Source organism: Periophthalmus magnuspinnatus, chromosome 21 (assembly GCF_009829125.3).
Source record: "Periophthalmus magnuspinnatus isolate fPerMag1 chromosome 21, fPerMag1.2.pri, whole genome shotgun sequence".
Classification (NCBI taxonomy): Eukaryota; Metazoa; Chordata; class Actinopteri; order Gobiiformes; family Gobiidae; genus Periophthalmus; species Periophthalmus magnuspinnatus.
In genome coordinates, this window is record NC_047146.1 from 23,878,162 (window position 1) to 23,898,055 (window position 19,894).

General features: G+C 38.0%; 1 protein-coding gene across 1 annotated transcript in view; it reads left to right on the forward strand.

Annotated features, from left to right (window-relative positions):
• Positions 1-19,894, forward strand: part of LOC117388935 (ephrin type-A receptor 6-like) — a 202,348-nt gene that overhangs the window by 98,594 nt on the left and 83,860 nt on the right. Inside the window, exons 4-5 of the mRNA XM_055230560.1 lie at positions 11,172-11,327; positions 14,516-14,851. Of these exons, the coding sequence (XP_055086535.1) occupies positions 11,172-11,327; positions 14,516-14,851 (492 nt within the window). The remainder of the gene's footprint in view (positions 1-11,171; positions 11,328-14,515; positions 14,852-19,894) is intronic.

Below are 19,894 nucleotides of genomic sequence, written 5' to 3' on the forward strand. Positions count from 1 at the left end.
TTACTTTTTACTCTTTAAACAGGTACTTTAATACTTTTACCTAAGTAGATCTTTTCATGTGATACTTTTACTCTTACTTTACTCTACTTTTTTTTTTTTTTTTTTGGCTCAAGTAACAAAATTTGAGTACACTGCTCAGACGCCAGTGTACGCAATGCAGGATTATGTATCTCGCCACAGACACAATAACGGTAAAGATTACCATTTAAGGTTTACAGATTAAACCTTCACCACTGCCACCCTGTATGTGGATTAGACTGCGTATTCCTGATATCTGTACATGCCACTGTAAAGTTTAAATCAGGACATGGAAATGATCAAATGCTTTTCCAGGAAGTGACACAATATTTGTCTTTGAATTAGTGTCTGTCTGCACAATACACCCGCACACGATGACAAACACAATCTCTGTCACACTTTTCATTAACGCATCTTTTTATGGAACAGAGTTTGCAGCATAAACAAGCACACTTTTCTTGTTAGGAATCTTGTTAGTCTAAGAACCCTTTCTAATGATTTCTCACTTCCTATCTTACACTAGATTTGACTAATGTGTTGTCGACAGTTCAAAAATATCTTTCCACGTGTTGCTGAGAATAGAATAGAATGCATTTATTGTCACTATACACATGTACAACACCATACACGTGCACAGCGAGATTAAAAAAAAGAGAAAAAGATGATGTAAGAGTTTGAGAAAATACCTAGTTTTCATAAAATCACTGTGAAAATAAACACTGGGGTACCTGAGATTTCAAACTGGGATAAGATAGATAGCGAAGCAGAGTGGACTGCCTCACACATCCAACAAAGTCCATTATTAGACCCTTCTTGTAGATCTCTATCCTTTCATCCTCCTCTTACAACAGCACAAAAAGCACTATAGAAATATACATGGACAGCTAATTTCAATTTTTCTTCATTTTTGTTCTTTGGTATAAAAAATCACAGCATTTCTTTGATTCAATTTGTGGTTGATGTCTAAAAATCCAACGCTGCTATGGAGGAGGAGGAGAGTCTCATCCAAGTGTTTAAACTGACTGATCCATTGTAATTTCAGTTCAGCTCCATTATGTTGTCGTCGATGTTTCTAAAACGCTGCTGTATCATTATCTTCCTCTTTTGTTTGGGCTTTCCAATTTTTCAGAAGACACGGTAGTTGTTTATTTTGCACTGGAAGGCCTTTATGCTAATGCTACCACTGCTAAAGGCAATTTGCTGTTAACTTAAGTCACACGGTAGGAATACAATCGGCATCAGTCCTGGCAAGAAAAGGGTTTTTAGAAATGAAATCCATGTCTATTATAATATTCTTTGTAAAAACTAAAGCTTAGCATCCTGTGTGTCATTGGCAAGGTGACATTTTGTTTGGAAAGAGTGGATTGAGTGTAGGCTTATTTGTTGTAAATAGTGAATGAATTTCCAGAAATACAAAAGTTTTACAAGAGAATGAGAGTTGACAATGTATTTTTTACAACACTAATGCGTCATAACCTGTCTAAGCCGTGGCAGTATTTAGACCATAGCTATATTCAAAAACCTCTCATTCTAAAGTAACAATATGCCAATAACATGATCGAGATATGGTGTATACAGACTGTTTTGACCCCTGACTCTTGTACTGATTTTGTACCAAGAGATTATGCGATTGCTGCAAACTCCATCTCTTTCAATGATAGAAACATTGTCCTGAAACTTAAGTGGTCTGGCAGAGGTCTCTTCAGTTTATTACAAAGTTTATCCAGTGTTGGTTATAATCAGAACTTTTGCTGGCGGAAGGTATCCCACCATCTTAACTCCATGGAGATGTTATTTTTTTGCCTAGAAGCATGTCTATTTTGAATTTATTTAGCTGGGTCACCACTCCAAAGATCTGACTTGTAACTTTGTCCCCACAGAGATAGGTAAGTTGAATGCCAGATGATGGAATATTCCAGGCAACACAATACACTCTTTTCACGGAGCCGCCTGGCTAGTCCCGGTTCCCTCAAAAAGTGAATGGTGAATGGATTTCCAGAAATAAAACAAGTTTTACAAGAGCATGAGAGATGACGTTGTATTTTTTTTTACAACAATACTGCATTATAACCTGTCTAAGCTGTGGCAGGGTTCAGACCATAACTTCAAAAGCTTCTCAGTCTAAAGAACTTATCTCCAGGAATGAGACAAGATGTCGTGACACTTGATCTCAGGGGGTAAAGTTGCCACAAAATTATAGCCAGTTTTTTGGTTTGAACAAAAAAGAGCAGTGTTACACCTCTTGAAAAGCAGTAGTTTCAGTACTACAATGATGGCAAAAATAATAAATAAATAAATGTGAGCCATGTTTTGTTACGCTTATCTCTTTATCATGTCCATAGATTCTTTTAAGACATTCACGATTCTGTCTGAGTCTGAATTCTGGAGCAGGCCTATCAACTAAGATGTTATTTAGCGACCCTTTGACGCTGATCTCATAAAGTTTGCATAATCCTTAGCTTCTCTGAATCATTATCTATGTTCACTTTGCTCTAAGGTCATTTGTATTGGAATACTGCCCTAGAACATTTTTAGGGAGTCAAGTTAATAAAAGGTGTACTATCTCTCCACAAATCTGACCTGCAATACTGTCCAGGCAAAGCGAAAGCCTCTTCATGCAGATGAGCAGCTGGAGTAACAGAAAAGTTACATAGTGCATCTGTAATGGAGTAAAATAAATGGATGTAATCTATTTGTGACAAGTTAGTAATAATCCCCCACTAAATGTACTAGCGAAATAAAAGTTCTTAGCCATAAGTCATCCGCAAATCACTATCTCCACCCAGTCTTTGCTGTTAAAGTTTTAGCTCTTTTTTTAGCGTCTCTTTTACAGTGTGAACCATTATCACAGTGCCCATAAAGCCCTTGTTTCACAGTGCACCCATAGCCTCTTCCTGCTCCAGCGTTTTGTCTCCACAGTGAGATTTAGAGTCGTCCACGGCGTTCCTCCGCTCAGCTAAGTGATGTTGTTGGAGGGTTTACTGCCTTGTTAGTTTGTCTGACACCGGACTCTTCAGACGCACCATAAACACAGCCATAAAGGGATGACCTATCCAGTCCATAAAAAGATCCAACGCACGATAATGCCACTGTAGATACAAGACCGTCTCTGAGCCTCTGTCTTGTGCGGGCTGGGCTTAAATCTAGCACTTGTGGTTTATTGTTGTAGTTTAATTGCTTTTTTTGCTTTTTTTTTTTTTTTTTTTACAACCTTTTAATGTTCTAAATGTACAGCACAATAAATGTTTAATTAGCAGGTAGTTTGTGGGTGTAGTTATCTCATGTTTTTTTTAAAGAATACTTTTCCTATATGCTGCTACAGAATGAAAAGCTATTCCTTCGTAAAGCAGTTTACAAATTAAGCTGACACCTGTTGATTCGGTAAATATTTGAAGGAAAACAAGCAAAGGAATAAGCAGCCTTCTGGGAACTTTTGTTTGATAGAGCGCACATACGATTATTACTGAGTCAAATATTTTAATTGCAGATCTTTTGTTGAGTTTTACAAATGAAATAATAATATGAAATTTCTTACGAATGGAATACAAGTACTGCATGGCGCTAATCCATTTTTGAGTATTGAAGCTAGAATCGGATATTTTGTTCTGTTGTTTGTTTTAGACATTTTCACCACGTACTCTTTACTTGATATGACAACTTTGGTACTTTTGGTATGTACTCAACAGTGGGGCAGAGTGACGTTTAAGTTTTGGATCATATTTACCCCCCTTATGCAGTGCTTTAAATTATCAACTTTCCCATGTGAACAAATGGGTCAAATGTTGTGCTTGGTTCATATTTTAAATGTGCAGTTGCATCAAAATGTACATAATGAGAGCAACAGGTGTGTGTGTATGCGTGTGTGTGTGTGTGTGTGTCTACTTAGGAGGCAGTGGAATCGCATAAGAACAAAGAGTTTAAAAGTATTTTTGTTTGAACTAGTATCAGATAGTGAAAAGACGGGACTTTAGTAATAGCATTGTATAAGAATCTTGTTGTCAACGCAATGCAGATTATTACCACTGATTTTCTTTGTTAATGTGAGTAAAAATAGCCTTGCATTTAAGAGGCTTATTTTGTCCATTGCCTTGGATTCTTTGTAATGGATTCGTGGTCGATGTGTTTCTCTAAAGCTGCAACGATCCAAAATCCGTGCACAAAATACCTAATTAAATTCTTAATTAAAGCTGAAGTAAATCACAAATGTAATTGATGGTCTTTAAATTACTTAGGCCGACTATGGCAGAACACTGTATTAATGAGCAAATTAAAATGAAAAGAGATTGTGTGCAATTTAAACGCAACCCCAGAGAGAAGGTTACTAATGCAAAAAAGTATAGTAATTCAGTCATAATAGTAGCAGTAGTAATAGTCGTAGTCGTAGTAGTCATATTCCCTTATTCCCAGTTGTTCCTTTTGATTGTTGCAGCTTTAGGTTCATCTTAACATTCAAATACATTGTCAACATTGTAATAATTTCCCTGGGTGTGAAATGTGCTGATCCCTAAATGTCATCTGAGATTAAAATCACAAAGCCAGCTGGAGAAGATTACACCAGAGTACAATATTGTCTTTGTGAAACTGGAACCCATAAAGATGAAAGTTAAAATGTCAGCTTGTAAACATCTCAGAAGGCTTTACAAATCTAAATGAAAGTCAAAGTAGATGCAAAGAATTGAAAGACGCTATTAATATGGTACCGGTATGCCAATAACGTGATTCACATATGGTGTGTTTACGGACTGTTTTTACCCTTGTGCTGATTTTGTACCAAGAGATTCTGTGACTGCTGCAAACTCCACTCAAGTTTACGAACAATGTTTCTATCATTAAAGGAAATTAACAGTGGTCTGAAGGAGAGGTTTACGTAGTGCTAGTTATGATCAGAACTTTTGCTGACTTTTGCCTTGAAACAGTGTGTAAACATGTCTGTCTTATAAGTAAGTTGAATGCCATATGACGGAACATTCCAGGCAACACAATAGACCTTTTTCACACAACCGCCTGGCTAGTTCTGGTTCTCTCAAAAACTGTGGAGCTGCACTTCCTGCTCCATTCATTGTGCACTGGAAATTTTCCGAGCCCTAATGAAATAAATCAATACTTAAATATCAGGCAGTGGTCAGGAAGTTACAAATACACAGTCACAGACAGCACGTCAAGACCTTTACTATCATGTAAATACTTCAAAAGAGGAAGCTTCTGTGTTTGGAAAAGTATGCACTTGTTTCTTGAAGCTAATTGAAATTAAAATGAATTTGTGATGTTAAATAGTGCTACAATCTAAATCATTTTGCACAGAAAAACAATGGACTTGTCATTAGATGAGTTATTTTGAGATTTAGATTAGGTTAACACAAATATCTACTTTTATAAACACATACATTTCTTCCAGTTAAGTGCTTACATGATCGTAAAGGTCTTAATTATTCATCTGTAATTTGCTTTCATCTGTCTGATATTTAAATATTGATTGATTTTAGCAAGACTCTGCTAAATCCTAATAGTGAATGAATGGAGCAGGAAGTGTGGCTCCACAGTTTTTTGAGAGAATTGAACTACTAGGCAGGTGGTTCCCTGAAAAGGATCTATTACATCTCCATTGAAACTAACTCTAACTAAAGTTACATAGTGCAGCTTTAATTAATACTCTCTTTTATCTCCTTCAGTCTCGGCTTGTCTTAAGTTATGTCACTAATTAAGAAACACCTTTGTAAAGACCTGAGCTGAAATGTTTGTGAGAAGCGCCTTTCCATTCTCCAGTGTGAATCACAGATAGCGCCTCGTCATCTGAGCAAAATAAATAAAAAGTGTGAGGAGGAAGAGTGAGAGAGAGAGAGAGAGAGAGAGAGAGAGAGAGGCCTGTTCATTTGAAGAGTCTCCGAGTGTTGTTCCTGATTACATGTGTAATGATTCAGAGGAGGCAGAGGAGGGCTTTGTGAGAGACGCTAAGAGAGACGTGCCATTTCACTCAAGTCAAAGTGTTTCTAGGTACTGTGCAGCGCTTATAAAGATATGATGCAGTTCAAATATAGATGACACTTAGGCCAATCCACTTGTGTGTTGCTGATAACTGGAATGAAGATTGTTTTCTTTAGAGAAAAAAAAAAAATGTGATTGGAGTGTTTTGTTACATTATTGAACCAAAGATTTTATGACGTTTTCTGCGGGAAGACATGAACATTGTGTAATCTCCAGTTTGTGAAAGATCGCACTTGAGTCACTTTTAGCCTTACAACTCAGAGCAGTGTTTTGTTGTGTAGAGCTAAAATGTAGCTTTGTGTACAGAAAATGTTAAAACACTTCTGTAAGCAAAAAAGTTGTAATGCCTGTTGGGTCAGAGGGAGGGCTCTAGTAAGCTACTTTAGGTTGTCCCAGAACAATGAATTAATTAAACATACCTTTTTTACTCACAGAAAGTCAAGAATATATATTTGAATTAAACCACCATAGTTATTGTATTGTACAAGTGTAAGTATATAAACCAAGTGTCATTGTTAGGGTTTTTTGTTTTTTAATATTTATAGATTTATTGTGTTCAAAGAAAGAAAGTTTACAGTTTTACAGACAGTTTAGAAAATAATCTCTAGAAAATTGCAATGAGTTTCTCTCATTGTCATTGTTAGGGTTACTCACTCTCTTCCATTGTTCCACTAACTTCCAGGCTGCATCTTCCCATCTTTGCAACTCATCCTTTGCTTGGCCTCCTCCTCTTCGCTCACCTCGCTGGCTTCTTTTGATTTCAAGAGCTGAACTATTCTGCAACATTTGTTGATGTGGTTCTGATAGTAAATGCTGCAGAATTGTGCTCCTCTTGGAATTGTTCTTCTTCGCTGGAGAGGGACCCATCACCGGCCTCCGTCCACGACCTGTTCATTCCTCTGCACTCACTCTCACACTCTAAGGTAGATGGGGCTTTAAGTCTATTTCCTGGATGTGATTGGGGTTTTAGCTGGAATAGCCTGACTATTAGCCAAAGGAAATGAGGTGTTAGCATGCTCTTGTAAAGTGCAATTTCTACAGGGCTGAGAACACTCGATTAGACTTAGTGGTCCTGTATAATTTAGGACAGTGTGGCAGATGGGTTTGATGGACAGTGAAGTTCTAACCACTCTATGCGCTGTAGTGGTTCAGCTCCATGTGTTCCGCTCTGGTCTGAAGGGGCCCGAGCGGAGACGCCGGGCTGGGACTGTGGACTCAGCTCATGGAGATGCTCTGGAACACTTCCAGACCCCATTAACCTTGGGCAGAAGAGCTCGGAGTAAATCAGCGCCCCTCGCAGGCTTCAGTCAGGCTTCTTGTCTCTCACACACACGTACCCACACACGCACCCACACACAGACTAGACATAACTGCTGTACATATATATTTACAGGTGAAGTAAAGATATCAAACATGAGATTGTGTAGCTAATGTTCCGCTCAACATTTTATTACACTTTCATTTATCTGTGTGGACACATAGCCTGCATGTGAAATATACTATCAAATGCATAAACCTGAATGCAACTGATACCAGAAATACATTTTCCAAATATATCATAAATGCAACTATCTCTTTCTCAACATGGCCAGTAGTAAAAATATACCATGGGAAACAGACTTCTGCTATTGTTATGATGTTTTTTTATAATCAGAATCCAAGGAAAAATACTACAGGGGTTAGATTTATAGTTTTCATCTTGCATTGCATTTTCTACTTTCAGTGCATGACAGCTATATAAAATATGTAATATACAAAGTTTCTACTTCAGTTGCATGTTAAAGGTGCACTATGTAATATTTCACATTTTAGTATGATATTAAACTGACCTTAATCTTAATCTTTTACAGTGGTGGAAGAAGTATTCGATTTTGTTACTTAAGTAAAAGTATAGATAGCAGGCCAAAAAATTACTCAAGTAAAAGAAAAACTATGTCATGAAAAAATCTACTTAAGTAAAAGTATTAAAGTAGGTGATTAAAATGTACTTAAACAGTAAAAAGTAAAAGTATTAAGTATTTTGAGATCTAGTAAAACTTCAAATGTGGCGATTTTGATAAAGATTTGTGTAGAAACAATTGAATCTATTGTTGTTGTTGTTGTTTTTTTTGTTTGTTGTTGGGTTTTGTTTTTTTTTTGGGGGGGGGGGGGTTCCTAGCTTGTATATTTATTTATTGTATATTTTTCTATTTGCTCAAGTTACATTAAGTAAAATTAAGTACAGATACCATTTTTTTTTTAAGTACAGTACTTTACTACTTTTACTTTGTTACATTCCACCACTGATCTTTTATAACATTACAGCTGTTTGGAAGTTGAATGGCAGTGGAATATTCTAGGCAAAGCAATAACATATCCATAGAGACAAGTAGGTCGTAGTACCAGTAGTGCTAGAAATGTTACACAGTGCACCTTTAACAATATATCCAAAGATGTTCTTAAGCCAGTCCTCAAAAATACATTCTTTAACTTTGAACAGTAGTCGTGACAGTGTGTACATCTAGCATGCTTCTTTTTTTTATATATTTAATCCAGTTTTGACTAACCTTATGCAGCATGTTGACCTTCACGGATCAAAAAAGCATGACATTTTGATTTGCAGACTGCACTTTTAAGTACCCGCTTGTCTCTCTTCAGTCAAAATATCCAGGTCTCACTCATATTGACAGGCTGTCCACTCCGGTCAAGTCCACCGTTTGTCACCAGCTTTGCCAAGACCCCTTTCCCAGTATTTGTGTGTGTGTATGTGTGTGCGTGTGTATGTGCGTTATAACCTCTCTGCCATCATTTGTGCGTCCCTCCTTGTGCGCAGTGGCCTTGGATCCACTGGTCCGGGCCAGACAGATCGCAGTGGAGCAGGGCAAGTCTCGAAACATCCCCACCGCTCCACTAAGGTCGGACCACGGCATCATTAGATTGACAGTCTAAAGCAGCGTCCAGTGGAGTGTTGGAGGGGGTTGAGTGGGGGATGTGTGACGGGCGTGGGGTGCAGGGTTAATATGAGGGGTGAGTGACGGATTTTGACTCAAGGACAACTCCGTATCAGAGGGTAATGACAGAGGCAGCCTTGGTACGCCGCGGGGTATGCAACTTATCATACTGTTACACATAGAGCGTGATGGCAGTGTTTTAAATAGAAACTGCTCTGTTGACAAAAAAAAAAAAAGTTTAAATCCCAAGATATTCTAACACAAAAAACTAAAGTCAGTTCATTCATTTATTACATGCGCAAAGTTGAAGACAGATGTTGCCAAATAAAAATCCTGTCCATGGAGCTGCATATAGTATAGTTCCACCTCTTTAAGAACAGCATTCAACTGATACATTGTGGAAAAATGACTGAATTCAGTGTAAATGGATTTGATTTGTTTATAAAAAAAATTTGAATATTGCAGTAGTGTTGCTTGGTATATTTTCTCTTCTGCGTAATTCAGCAAAATCAGCTGCCTCCTCATATGCAGTTATTTACTTATTGATGTAGCATTTTGTGGTTCTATTTCATTTCATTTTCACCAAAAAGTTGCTTATTGGGCCTTTAAATAGAAAAATGGGGCAACAGTGGCTCAGCTGGTAGAGCATTTTGTCCACTGATCTGAACGTTGGTGGTTCAAATCCCACTCTTGACATAGACATTATTGGTTGAGCGGTCAGATCCAGCTCCCACAGATTAATACTGTCATTGTGCTCTTGGGCAAGACGCTTAACCCACGTCGGTCTATGAATGTGTGCGTGAATTGGTGAGTTGTTGCTTAATGTAAAGTGTTTTCAGTTCCTGGTATTGTTTTGAAGACCACCTGATATCATTTTCTATATGGGTGATATGACATGATTGATCATTTTAATTGTGTGTCCTTTAAAACAACTAAAAGAGTCAAGAATCAATATTAATTTCCTGAACAAAATACAAAAATACAGGAAATATCAGTGAGCTCTACAATGAAATACCTCTCCCTATGTTATCAACACCAAAAAGTTCATCGAAAATGCAGGGATAGTTTACATTACCTTCATTTAACCAACTAAACGTGCTGCCATTTAGTTTTATTAATCCCAATCTTAACTAATAACACAGCCTTAATATAGCATTTCTATATTTAACCCATCCCCACATGTTCCCATCGTTGTCTTTGTCCTAATTGTTTGTTTGAAGATCTCTCCGGTGTGGGGGTCTTCCTTGTCCCCTGCAGCTCCATTTATCACCACAGCAGAGACGCTCAGAGCTCAGAAACTGTGGCCTCTTCAAGGTGATCCCGGCCCGCAGTGTCGCTGCCTGTGAAATCGATGAACTCACTGACAAACTGCAGCAAATGGGAATCTGGAGGCTGGACACCTAAATACACCCTCTCTGACAAAGAAGTCTGCTTTATTTATTGATTACGTCGTTGTTTGTGCTTTTTAGATCCAGAGTGTGAGGGTTGTATTTTACCAAGAAGAGACAGATAATTGATGAGGTATGAGTAATTTATGGTAGGGTAAAGTTTGATGGGTAGAGCTTGTCGGAGATATCATTGATGCTGTGATGGATTGGAGAAAGTGTCTACAATCACTGTTGGGAAAAATAAAGAGATTGAGAGGCTGAGGAGGAAAGTGCTATATGGTGGAGGCTTTCAATTTACTTATATAACTTCACAGATTTCCAGTTGATGTCCGTTTCTGTTTGGTTGTAACTAGTTTTTGTACAGTAGTAAACTCAAAATAGATAATTTATCAATCGCAAACCCAACACTGGAGTGCTGTTAGCAGGCTAGCTATTAGAATTTCTGCTTTGGCCCTTGCTTGTGAAACATGCATAAAACCTCATTGTGATGAATACCTGTTAGGAATGCATTGTGAAAGTGCGGGATGAGCTTGAACATCTGTAAACTAATTTCACATTTTCATGACGGCAAAAACTGTGTACAGCCCCTTTATATTTATTATAAGCACTTCAGCAAGATGTTTGCTCTTCCCTGCTTTCTGAATTTCATTGTGTCAGAATTATATTTAATGTGTCACAGAAGTAAATAGCATCTATTTAAAAACACACGCACAACTCAAACGCACACAATGCAAACAATTATCACAGCGTCACACTGATTTAATTTGCTCACGTCACACATTTTTATGCTGTTTTCTTGTATTTTTAATGGTATTTGCCCTAATACCTTTGTTTTATGTCTGTCTGTCCTCAGCATGTCACCCGGGCTTCTTCAAGGCATTTGCTGGAAACATAAAGTGCTCCAAGTGTCCTCCTCACAGCTTCAGCTTCAGTGAGGGCTCGGCCGTGTGCCGTTGTGAGACCGGCTTCTACCGTGCAGACAAAGACCCGCCCACTATGGCCTGCACACGTGAGTTTTGTTTGTATGTTTGTTTTTCAGATGGTAGAATATGATGATGCCACACTTTCTAATTCTGGCAGGGGGTTCGCCAATTGCTCAACAACGTGAAGATGATATTGCTTTGCCTGGAATGTTCCACAGTGTGACATTAAACTTCTTTGTCTCCATGGACAAGGAGACATACAGCAAAATAACTTGTTGTTCACTTTGTTTGTACTTTAACTGTGTGATAAAGGGTGATAAATACAGCAGCGTTTATCCAGTACATTAGAGTCTATGGGTCACACTTCTGCCTCGTCTGGTCTGTGATTCAGCGACTATCATTAAGACTTCATATTTGCATTAAATTACAGTTTAACCGGACTAATTCTGCTTTAATTAAAAATCCATTTGGCTGTCAGTGAGATAGACGGGGCCGTGTGCCGAGCTCACCAGTCTGTCTGCCACTCTTTAAGGCATGTTACAGTGGAGCGGCACTTTCTAAATCTAGACTGTGCGGCCGGGTACATCCAGAATAGACGATGAATGAAACAGCTGTATTTTTATCTGTATACTATATAACTTCTGTTTCTGTGATTCCATAGAAATAGAAATGTTAAACCATACTTCAGGACATTTTCTGTGGAGAAAGATAAGCTTCATGCCATACGGTGGAATATGACAAGCAGGTGGAGGGTTTCTCAGGTCTCAGGTTTTTGGAGATGCAAATCCGCTCACAATATGCTTTTTCTGTATTTTTCATTGCAATAAAATCATAAAAAATAATAATAATCAAAAAAAAATATGTCATCTTAGTTATTGCGGTAAAAAGTTACACATCATATTAATTTGCAGTACAGAATACTGAATGCAAAGTGTAAAAGAGTGATCACAAGCAAATGTCCTCTAATCCCAATTGTAAGGCACATTCACTGTCGCCATGGTGATGCATTGTAAAAACAGGGCCTCCTCCAGGACCAGCCCATAAACAATTTTTTTCAAGTGAGGAATTGAAATGGAGATTAAAGAGTTTCGGCCTGAAGACGGAGGGAGGGGTGTCACCGGAGTGCGATAAAGGTGACGAGAGGGAGAGCCGGCGACGGGAGCGTCCGATACCATCTACCCCCCTGGAGGAGAGCGGCCCTGATTGATGACAGCGGGGCAGCTCTGTGGGGCGGGGCTTTTACGGGGACTGTCCCAGGTGAAGAGAGGGGATTAGAGGTGATGATAGGAGAGGAAGACAGGGAGATTAAAAGGAGGGGAAGTTGTTGTCATTCTATAGGTCTAAATTGTGAGATAAAGATAAAGACGAGGAAGAAGCTTGTCCCGTGTACATGTTTAAAGAGTTGGGGAGTTGTATATCTGAAAAAAAGTTCCTGAATGACTGAAAATGCTGAGGCAAGATTGGGATTTCAATTTGGAAACAGATAACTGACGCCTACCCATATTTTCAACATAAAATAATAACAATAGTCATTTGTTATTTAGTTTACCATCTGGTCTTTTATGCATTATACAGGAGAACAAATGTATTAAAACTATTCAGAAAAGGTCAAAATGGGTTTACAGTGTGGGATTTTACAATACTATACTATACTATATACAGTACAGTAAGTATTGATTATAATTTAGATATTGATTTTATTTTTGTTCTGTTTTAGTAAACTTTATATTTGGCTTAACAACTGGAAATCTCCCACCCCAAGGACAACAAGCCGTACAGAATACTGGCATCGTCATTTATTGGCATCATCGGACTCTAAAACATGAACACAATAAAATGACAGGGGAGCGGGATGCGTGGGAGGAGTCAGTGGAGTCTGCAGGGATAACACAGGGGGGTGGAGTCATCTGGGGAGGGGGAAACATCCCATTGTACAGGCAGACAGTGAGCTTGGCAGGACGGGACTGTTCGGATCCCCCAGGTCTTTTAACTCCGCCCGGCTGACAGCTGCAGCCTGCTCCAGCACAATGCGCGCCCCATGCACAAATGCACCCTCTGTGAATCAGCCTGCATGAGCCAAAAACCATACATTGTTATGTTTTTCCATTGCCAATGTATACCCGTGTTTATTCCAATTTTGACAATTCTTCAGAAAGTTTGACAAGTTAACTACAATCTAGGGAGCCCAAAAAGTTAAAGAATTCAGGCCAGCTTTGTGCACAGCTTGCAGATTACGTTTCATTGGTGTTTTTCTTCTTTTTTTTTTTTTTTTTTATCAACTATTGGCTTGCCTCCTACTGATCCATGTTCATAATATTTACAAACGTCCCGGCATTTATGATATTTTGGTTGTTAATAGATTTCAAATGTGCTGATCATAGGTACGGCAATGTATTGATATCTTTTACAAAGTCAGTAATCACTAAGTTTAAATTGCAAATCTGTTGCAAACTTGAATAAATGAATAGATAATTGTGCTGAGCAACATTTTGTGTACTTCTACAGTGTCTTGTTCCCTGCTGTTCCTTCACAGTGGTAGGGTTAATATTACTCCACAAACCAAAAAATAAAGCTTAGAAAGTTTCTGCAGTGGACCACAGATCATATTTTAATAAACTGAAAATACAATCGCTTTCTTTTTTCTTCTAAGTATTAATGGTACTGTCTTGTAATGGTTGGTTTGGAAAGGTTTTTTGTGTCTAAACTTCGAAATTGTTTTTCGCCTGCAAACTTTTGGTCAGCCATAATATTTATCTGTTGACGTAGTATACCCATGTTTATTTTTACATTCTATTTATTACGTAATATGCAATCTAGGTAGCTCCAAAAGTTGTTTTGTACAAAATCAACATCATTTACACATAACTATTCATATATTGATTCAGAAACTTTACTTTAGGACCTCAGTTTTCAATAGTGGATCAGTGTTTATTAATAAATCCCTTTTCAAAAGTCAAGACAACAAAAGTGCCTTCCAGTACAATTCAAACAATCTAAAATCTGCATATGTTAGTTATGAAAACGTATTTGTGTAAATTACTGTTCTGTATCAGTACTGTTTGTGTTGGTGCTTGCCAGTTGTTTAGTGGTTTAAGATGTTGCACTCATGTAGTTTTTATCACCTTGGCATGATGGGGTCAATTCCTGGCCTCAAGCGCTTGCCGAATGTCGCTCCCCCCTCTCTTTCCCTATTTCACGCTACAGCTGTCCTATCAAAATATACCCATAAAATCTTTGAATAAAATAAATCAGATACTGTCTATGTTGTTTGCAGGCCCCCCCTCTCCTCCTCGTAACTTGATGTTTAACCTGAACGACTCCTTCTTGTTACTGGAGTGGTCCCCTCCCAGTGACACCGGGGGGCGCCGCGACCTCACCTACAACGTCCAGTGTAAGCGTTGTGGACCGGAGCAGGACCAGTGCCACATCTGTGAGGAGGAGCTGCGATTCCTGCCGCGGCCACTAGGGCTGACCAACGCCACTGTCACAGTCACCGACTTCTCCGCTCACGCCAACTACACCTTTGAGATCGAGTCCCTCAACGGTGTGTCCGACTTGAGTTCATTTCCTCGGCAAGTGGCTTTCATCACCGTCAGCACAGACCAGGGGGGTGAGTACTAAATTGTGTTTTGTGCTGTTATTGCAATGGAAAAAACGTAATACACTCTTTATTTTTATTTTTTATTTTTTTATCAGTTGGATTCACATATCAGGCAGTTTGCATAATGATGATTAGGCTTGATGGCCAATGGCAACTTCTATAGCTCACACAGAAAAAATCCATTCCTTATTTGGATGACTTCTTTGTTTCATTGCGACTGTGTCATATTTTTTGACAAATATAAGGTAAATTTGAGATTATTTTTTTTTTATCTGATGAGAAATATACATTATACTACAGATAATTTGAAAGGCAGACATTATGCCATTACGTTTATCCCCTGCCAGTGTATATATGTGTTTATGCTATAGTTTTATTGTTGTTCAAAGTATGATTCCCTCTGCAGTCAATGGGACCCACTAAAGTTATTAATTCACCATGGTTACACTGATTGAAAATTCTGTCGTCAGCTCACATCCGCTTTTTTTGTCTCTTTCTGTTTTTTTGCATGTATGGACTCAAAGGACGAAACTGTTTTTAAATTGCATAAGAAATACTAGTTTTTACAATTGTGGCCATTCGTCAAATGGTTTGACTGTGCTGCGTATATCTTCCAATGGAGTTGCCAGTGAAGCGAGAAAGTGGTACAATTTCAATGACATCTGCTAAATGTTATTGTAGTCTGTGGTTTTGCATTCTCAGCTGGTGCTTTATATATGATGGAAAAAGGCCAGGACTGTCTGTGTCTAGATCCCTGCTCCAAATCTGCTTTTTATTCAGAAAGCTGTATATTTCCTTTGGGACATGGTATGGTGTGTAGAACGCTTATGTTTTTAATTTGTGATTTGCAAACGGTGCTTTCTGCCTCCCCTCTCCGCCCTCTCGCCATCTCCCCTGACTATTCTCGTCTCCATATTTCAATTGGCTGTTGGTCCTCCTCCCTGCATGTTTGTTTTTGTTCTTTCTACCTTTCTCTCCATCCTTCTGTTGACAGGGGACTGTGGGGAAAATACATTTCAGTGCCAAACCATTAAATGCATTATTCAGTCTCAGTGGAACAGCTCCCGCCTTTACAGGTAACTCTATGTTGCAGCAGCCCTTTTATTTCATTAGGATGCCTAGTTTAGCACACAGTGTAGTGGCAGGTCCCCCGGCTGTCCACAAGGTACATTTGATCACTAACACACCTGGTTACTGTGTTATCTACCTTGCTCAGGAGATGTGGCATATGGCTTCTACTGAGACTGGCATGTACTGGCCAAAACTTGATCCACATAGGAGATTGGATAGCAACACTATTACTTATTAAGTATAGTAAAATGACATAGGATTGTCAAAAGTACTGAAAATCAGACACTAATCGATACTAAAGTCAAAATTGAAACTAGATATTCAATTGAGCAGGTATCAGTGCTAAAAAAGTCTAAAAGAAGTACTATGATTTAATGTTAAAAATCATATTTGACTGTTTAAAAAAAGAGTAAATAAAGATTTTATTATCATCGTGGTATCGGAATCGGTATTGCGTATCGGGTCTTTTACTTGAGTTTGAACTTTTAGTATCGTGACACTAGCATTGCACTAGTTGTCACCATGCTTATTGAGGAGCACATGAAGAAATTGCCCTGGAATTGCCCATCTCTACTGCACAAACGGTAAAAGGCAGCTGTTATCTTTAAAACCACCATTACGTGACATCACAAGGTGGAACAGAGCTTTTTGAAGTGTGGAGATGTAGACACACTAATCATCAAGGGTTACTCAAACATGTGCGAATGAAGCAAAACACAACTCCAGATATGTTTTTGATGAGGTAAAAAGAGTTCATTTCAAATAATATAGGACCTTTAACCATTGAGAGAAAAAAGTTGTCCAGAGTATCCATGGTGATCCAGATGGTTATGGTACAAAATAAGGTTTGTGTGGTCCTGATGTGTAATGCACTCTCTCCAGAATGCAATAATCATTTGTTTACTTTATGTCAATATTATATAATGTCATCAAGTAAGTAATTCTCAGCATATCTATGGATTAGTTTAGCATCAGATTTGCACTTGGTAAAACGTGTGAAGGTATTCGAATGCTTCCTACCTCTTCCTCTTGCATAATTCAGTGCTTCATGAGTGATTTAAACGTGGTATAACATTTGTGAAGTGCGTGAAAAGTTGGAGTGGAAACAGTGGAGGTGTAGACAGATATGTTTTGCATAAGTATTCGTGGGTTCACTACAAAAATGTCAAAATGTGTCATACTGGTAAATATTCTACTGCATGTAGTTTCAAAGCACACATATTTTAAAGGTGCACTATGTAACCTTCACCTTGTCCATAGAGGCAAGTAGGTTACATATGCTGGTATAGTTACAGGTCAGTTCTGTGGAGAGGCGAGCCCATTAACAGTTAAAATTCAAGATAGTTTTGCTATAACAACACCTGTAATTGAATGCATGTATAAGCTTAATGTCACACTGTGGGACATCCTAGACTAAGAAATAACATATCCATGGAGACAAGCAGGTCGTGGACTCCCTAACAGAAAAGGTACATAGAGCACCTTTAGCATGTTGTTAGTTCTGTCATATTGTATTCATTACTATCCCAGTTGGATTTTTGTGTACTTCCAATGTTCAACATACAGTGCATATGCATATTTATATCTATTTTAATGCTAACTATTCACACCTTAATTAGAACAGTATGCAGCTAGCTAGTTAGTGGGTTGGATTTTCACATGTCAGTAGTCTGTGCTATTTCAGTATAAGAGAAGAGTGACATTTATAAAGTAACTCTCACAATTACTACTGAATTACTGTCACTTTAACATATGTATATGTATACTTAGTCTATAATGAGACCATGTGTTGATGACCTTACAGCTTCTTTTAATTAGAAGTGTCAGTCCTCTACACATGGATCTACTTCCCGTTTATATTCATGTGATATTTTGATCCTTACCTAGCTATCAGGTTTAATTGGTAGTGAATATTGAGGCACTATATGGACATTTTAATTGATTCACATTATACATGAGGAGCCATATTACCCACAAAGGAAAAAAGTGTAGCCAAGTGAGCTAGCCCCTTCTACTTTCGTTTCAAAAGGAAGATGGTTTGGTAGTGAATTTACAGTGAATTATTACCCAGTCGGTTCGTCAGTCCACCAATTCATAAATCTTATATGATATGTGAAGATTATTGCAAATATCTCATGTAATGTTACTCCTTTTTATATAAAATTGGCTATTTGTTGATTATGACCTCCAACTTGTGTTACTGGCTCACAAGAAGTTGAACTGAATTGGATGAATAAAATCTATGTAAGTCATTGTTGATTTTTTTATCTGTCTTCCAGTCTTTTTTTACTTTTTAGACATATTTTTCTCCTACGTTTATTGGACCAAAGACTGTTCTCTACAATGTCTGCGGTAGAAATGCAAAATATTCCCGACCCTGTGAATTTCCTTGATAGAAAATAATGCAAATCTTCTAAGGAGAGCCAGAATCTGTGAGCTGCTGCAGTAATCATTTTTGCTGTATAATAATGCATACAGACCCATACATTTACACACAACAGCTTTAAACCGACTGCGATGGGCTTGTTTGGGAAGGTGCACAGACAAAACAAACTATATTACCATAGCGACGCCATCAGCAGAAATGAAGTCGTGAGGAATTTAAAGTGCAGCCAGTCATAATGAAATAAATTAGACATAGTTATTAAAATGCAGATGCTTCCTTTTGCTAAACTCTTTGCTTTTTGCAGATAATAGTATGCCTTAAATATGCATGCCCACACAATACTGCACAGATGAAATAGGGGTTGCTATATGGCCCTGTGATAATTTGCTGTCAGGCGTAACCTTTTCACTGTTTTTGATTCATTTGATGGGAGAAATGGCCGATAGAACACACACACATACACATGCACATATATATGCAAAGACACTGGATTGTAAAGAATAAGGATTAACAGCATGGGAGAGTCTCAGCCCAAACTAAATCCTCTTTATGTTTGGAGATAGGCATCAAGAGTCGGGGGAAATTACCAGCGCATTTGTTTCCTAAAGTCTGCAGTGACTAAAGTGAGGCGCTCCAGCTGTCGTGCGGACCCTCAGACAACTTCCTGGTTTGGTATTAGGGGATATAAGGAAGAAAAGTTTGAATTTTAAACATTTGCACAACAACAACTTCCAACCTATCTTCCAACAAAGTAATGGATATTTAAATGTCCCCAAACTCACTGGAAGAATAGACGTATTGCTTATAAAATTGTTGATTTTTTTTAAATATTTGAGATATGTTTAGAATCAGTAATAGTCTCTGTGCATAAGAGCGCTCGGTAGACTCACTGTTAGTGTCACTACTTCCTACTGTCCAATTTTATCTCTGTGTTTTTTGTTGAGCTAAAATGAATAAATAATTAAAGATAAGGCAGTGGACAGGGAGCTGTGGGTGAATGTCACTGACGGCATGTTAAAAACTACACAAATAAAATGAATACTTCACCGGAGGACACTTTGTTTTGGAAAGAGGTGGGAGAGTTGTTTGTGTCTCAATGCTAATGCTAATGCAAATTTTGAGGTGTAGTAAATATTAAAACACCAAAAAAAAAAAACTGTTTGAATTTTTATTTTGTTGTTTTGTTGTTTTATTGTTTATTTTATATTGCATGCTTTTAATAAAAGTTAGGATAAGCCTTGAAGATAACCATGGAAGTATAGTAAGACCTGGAAAATGAACCAAAGACAGCATTTTGTTGTTTTAATGACCTGTGCTCATGGGTGCGATATGCCACTAAAGATTTTTTCTTCCACATTAATTCCTGAATTAATGGAAATAAAGCCGGCCATCTTGTGTCAACAGAAACATTCACCACGTAATCAGTTCTGACCAATCAGAGCGATAGCTGTTAGAGTGGATCTAGCGCAGGCTCAGAGTGGGGCTAGGCTGAATCTTACAAACTTAACACTTTGAATGATTTAAAAATTCTAAAACTTTAATGTTGTGAAAATACAGAAGAATCCCTACAAACTCTGACCTTTGTGAAAGCTGTG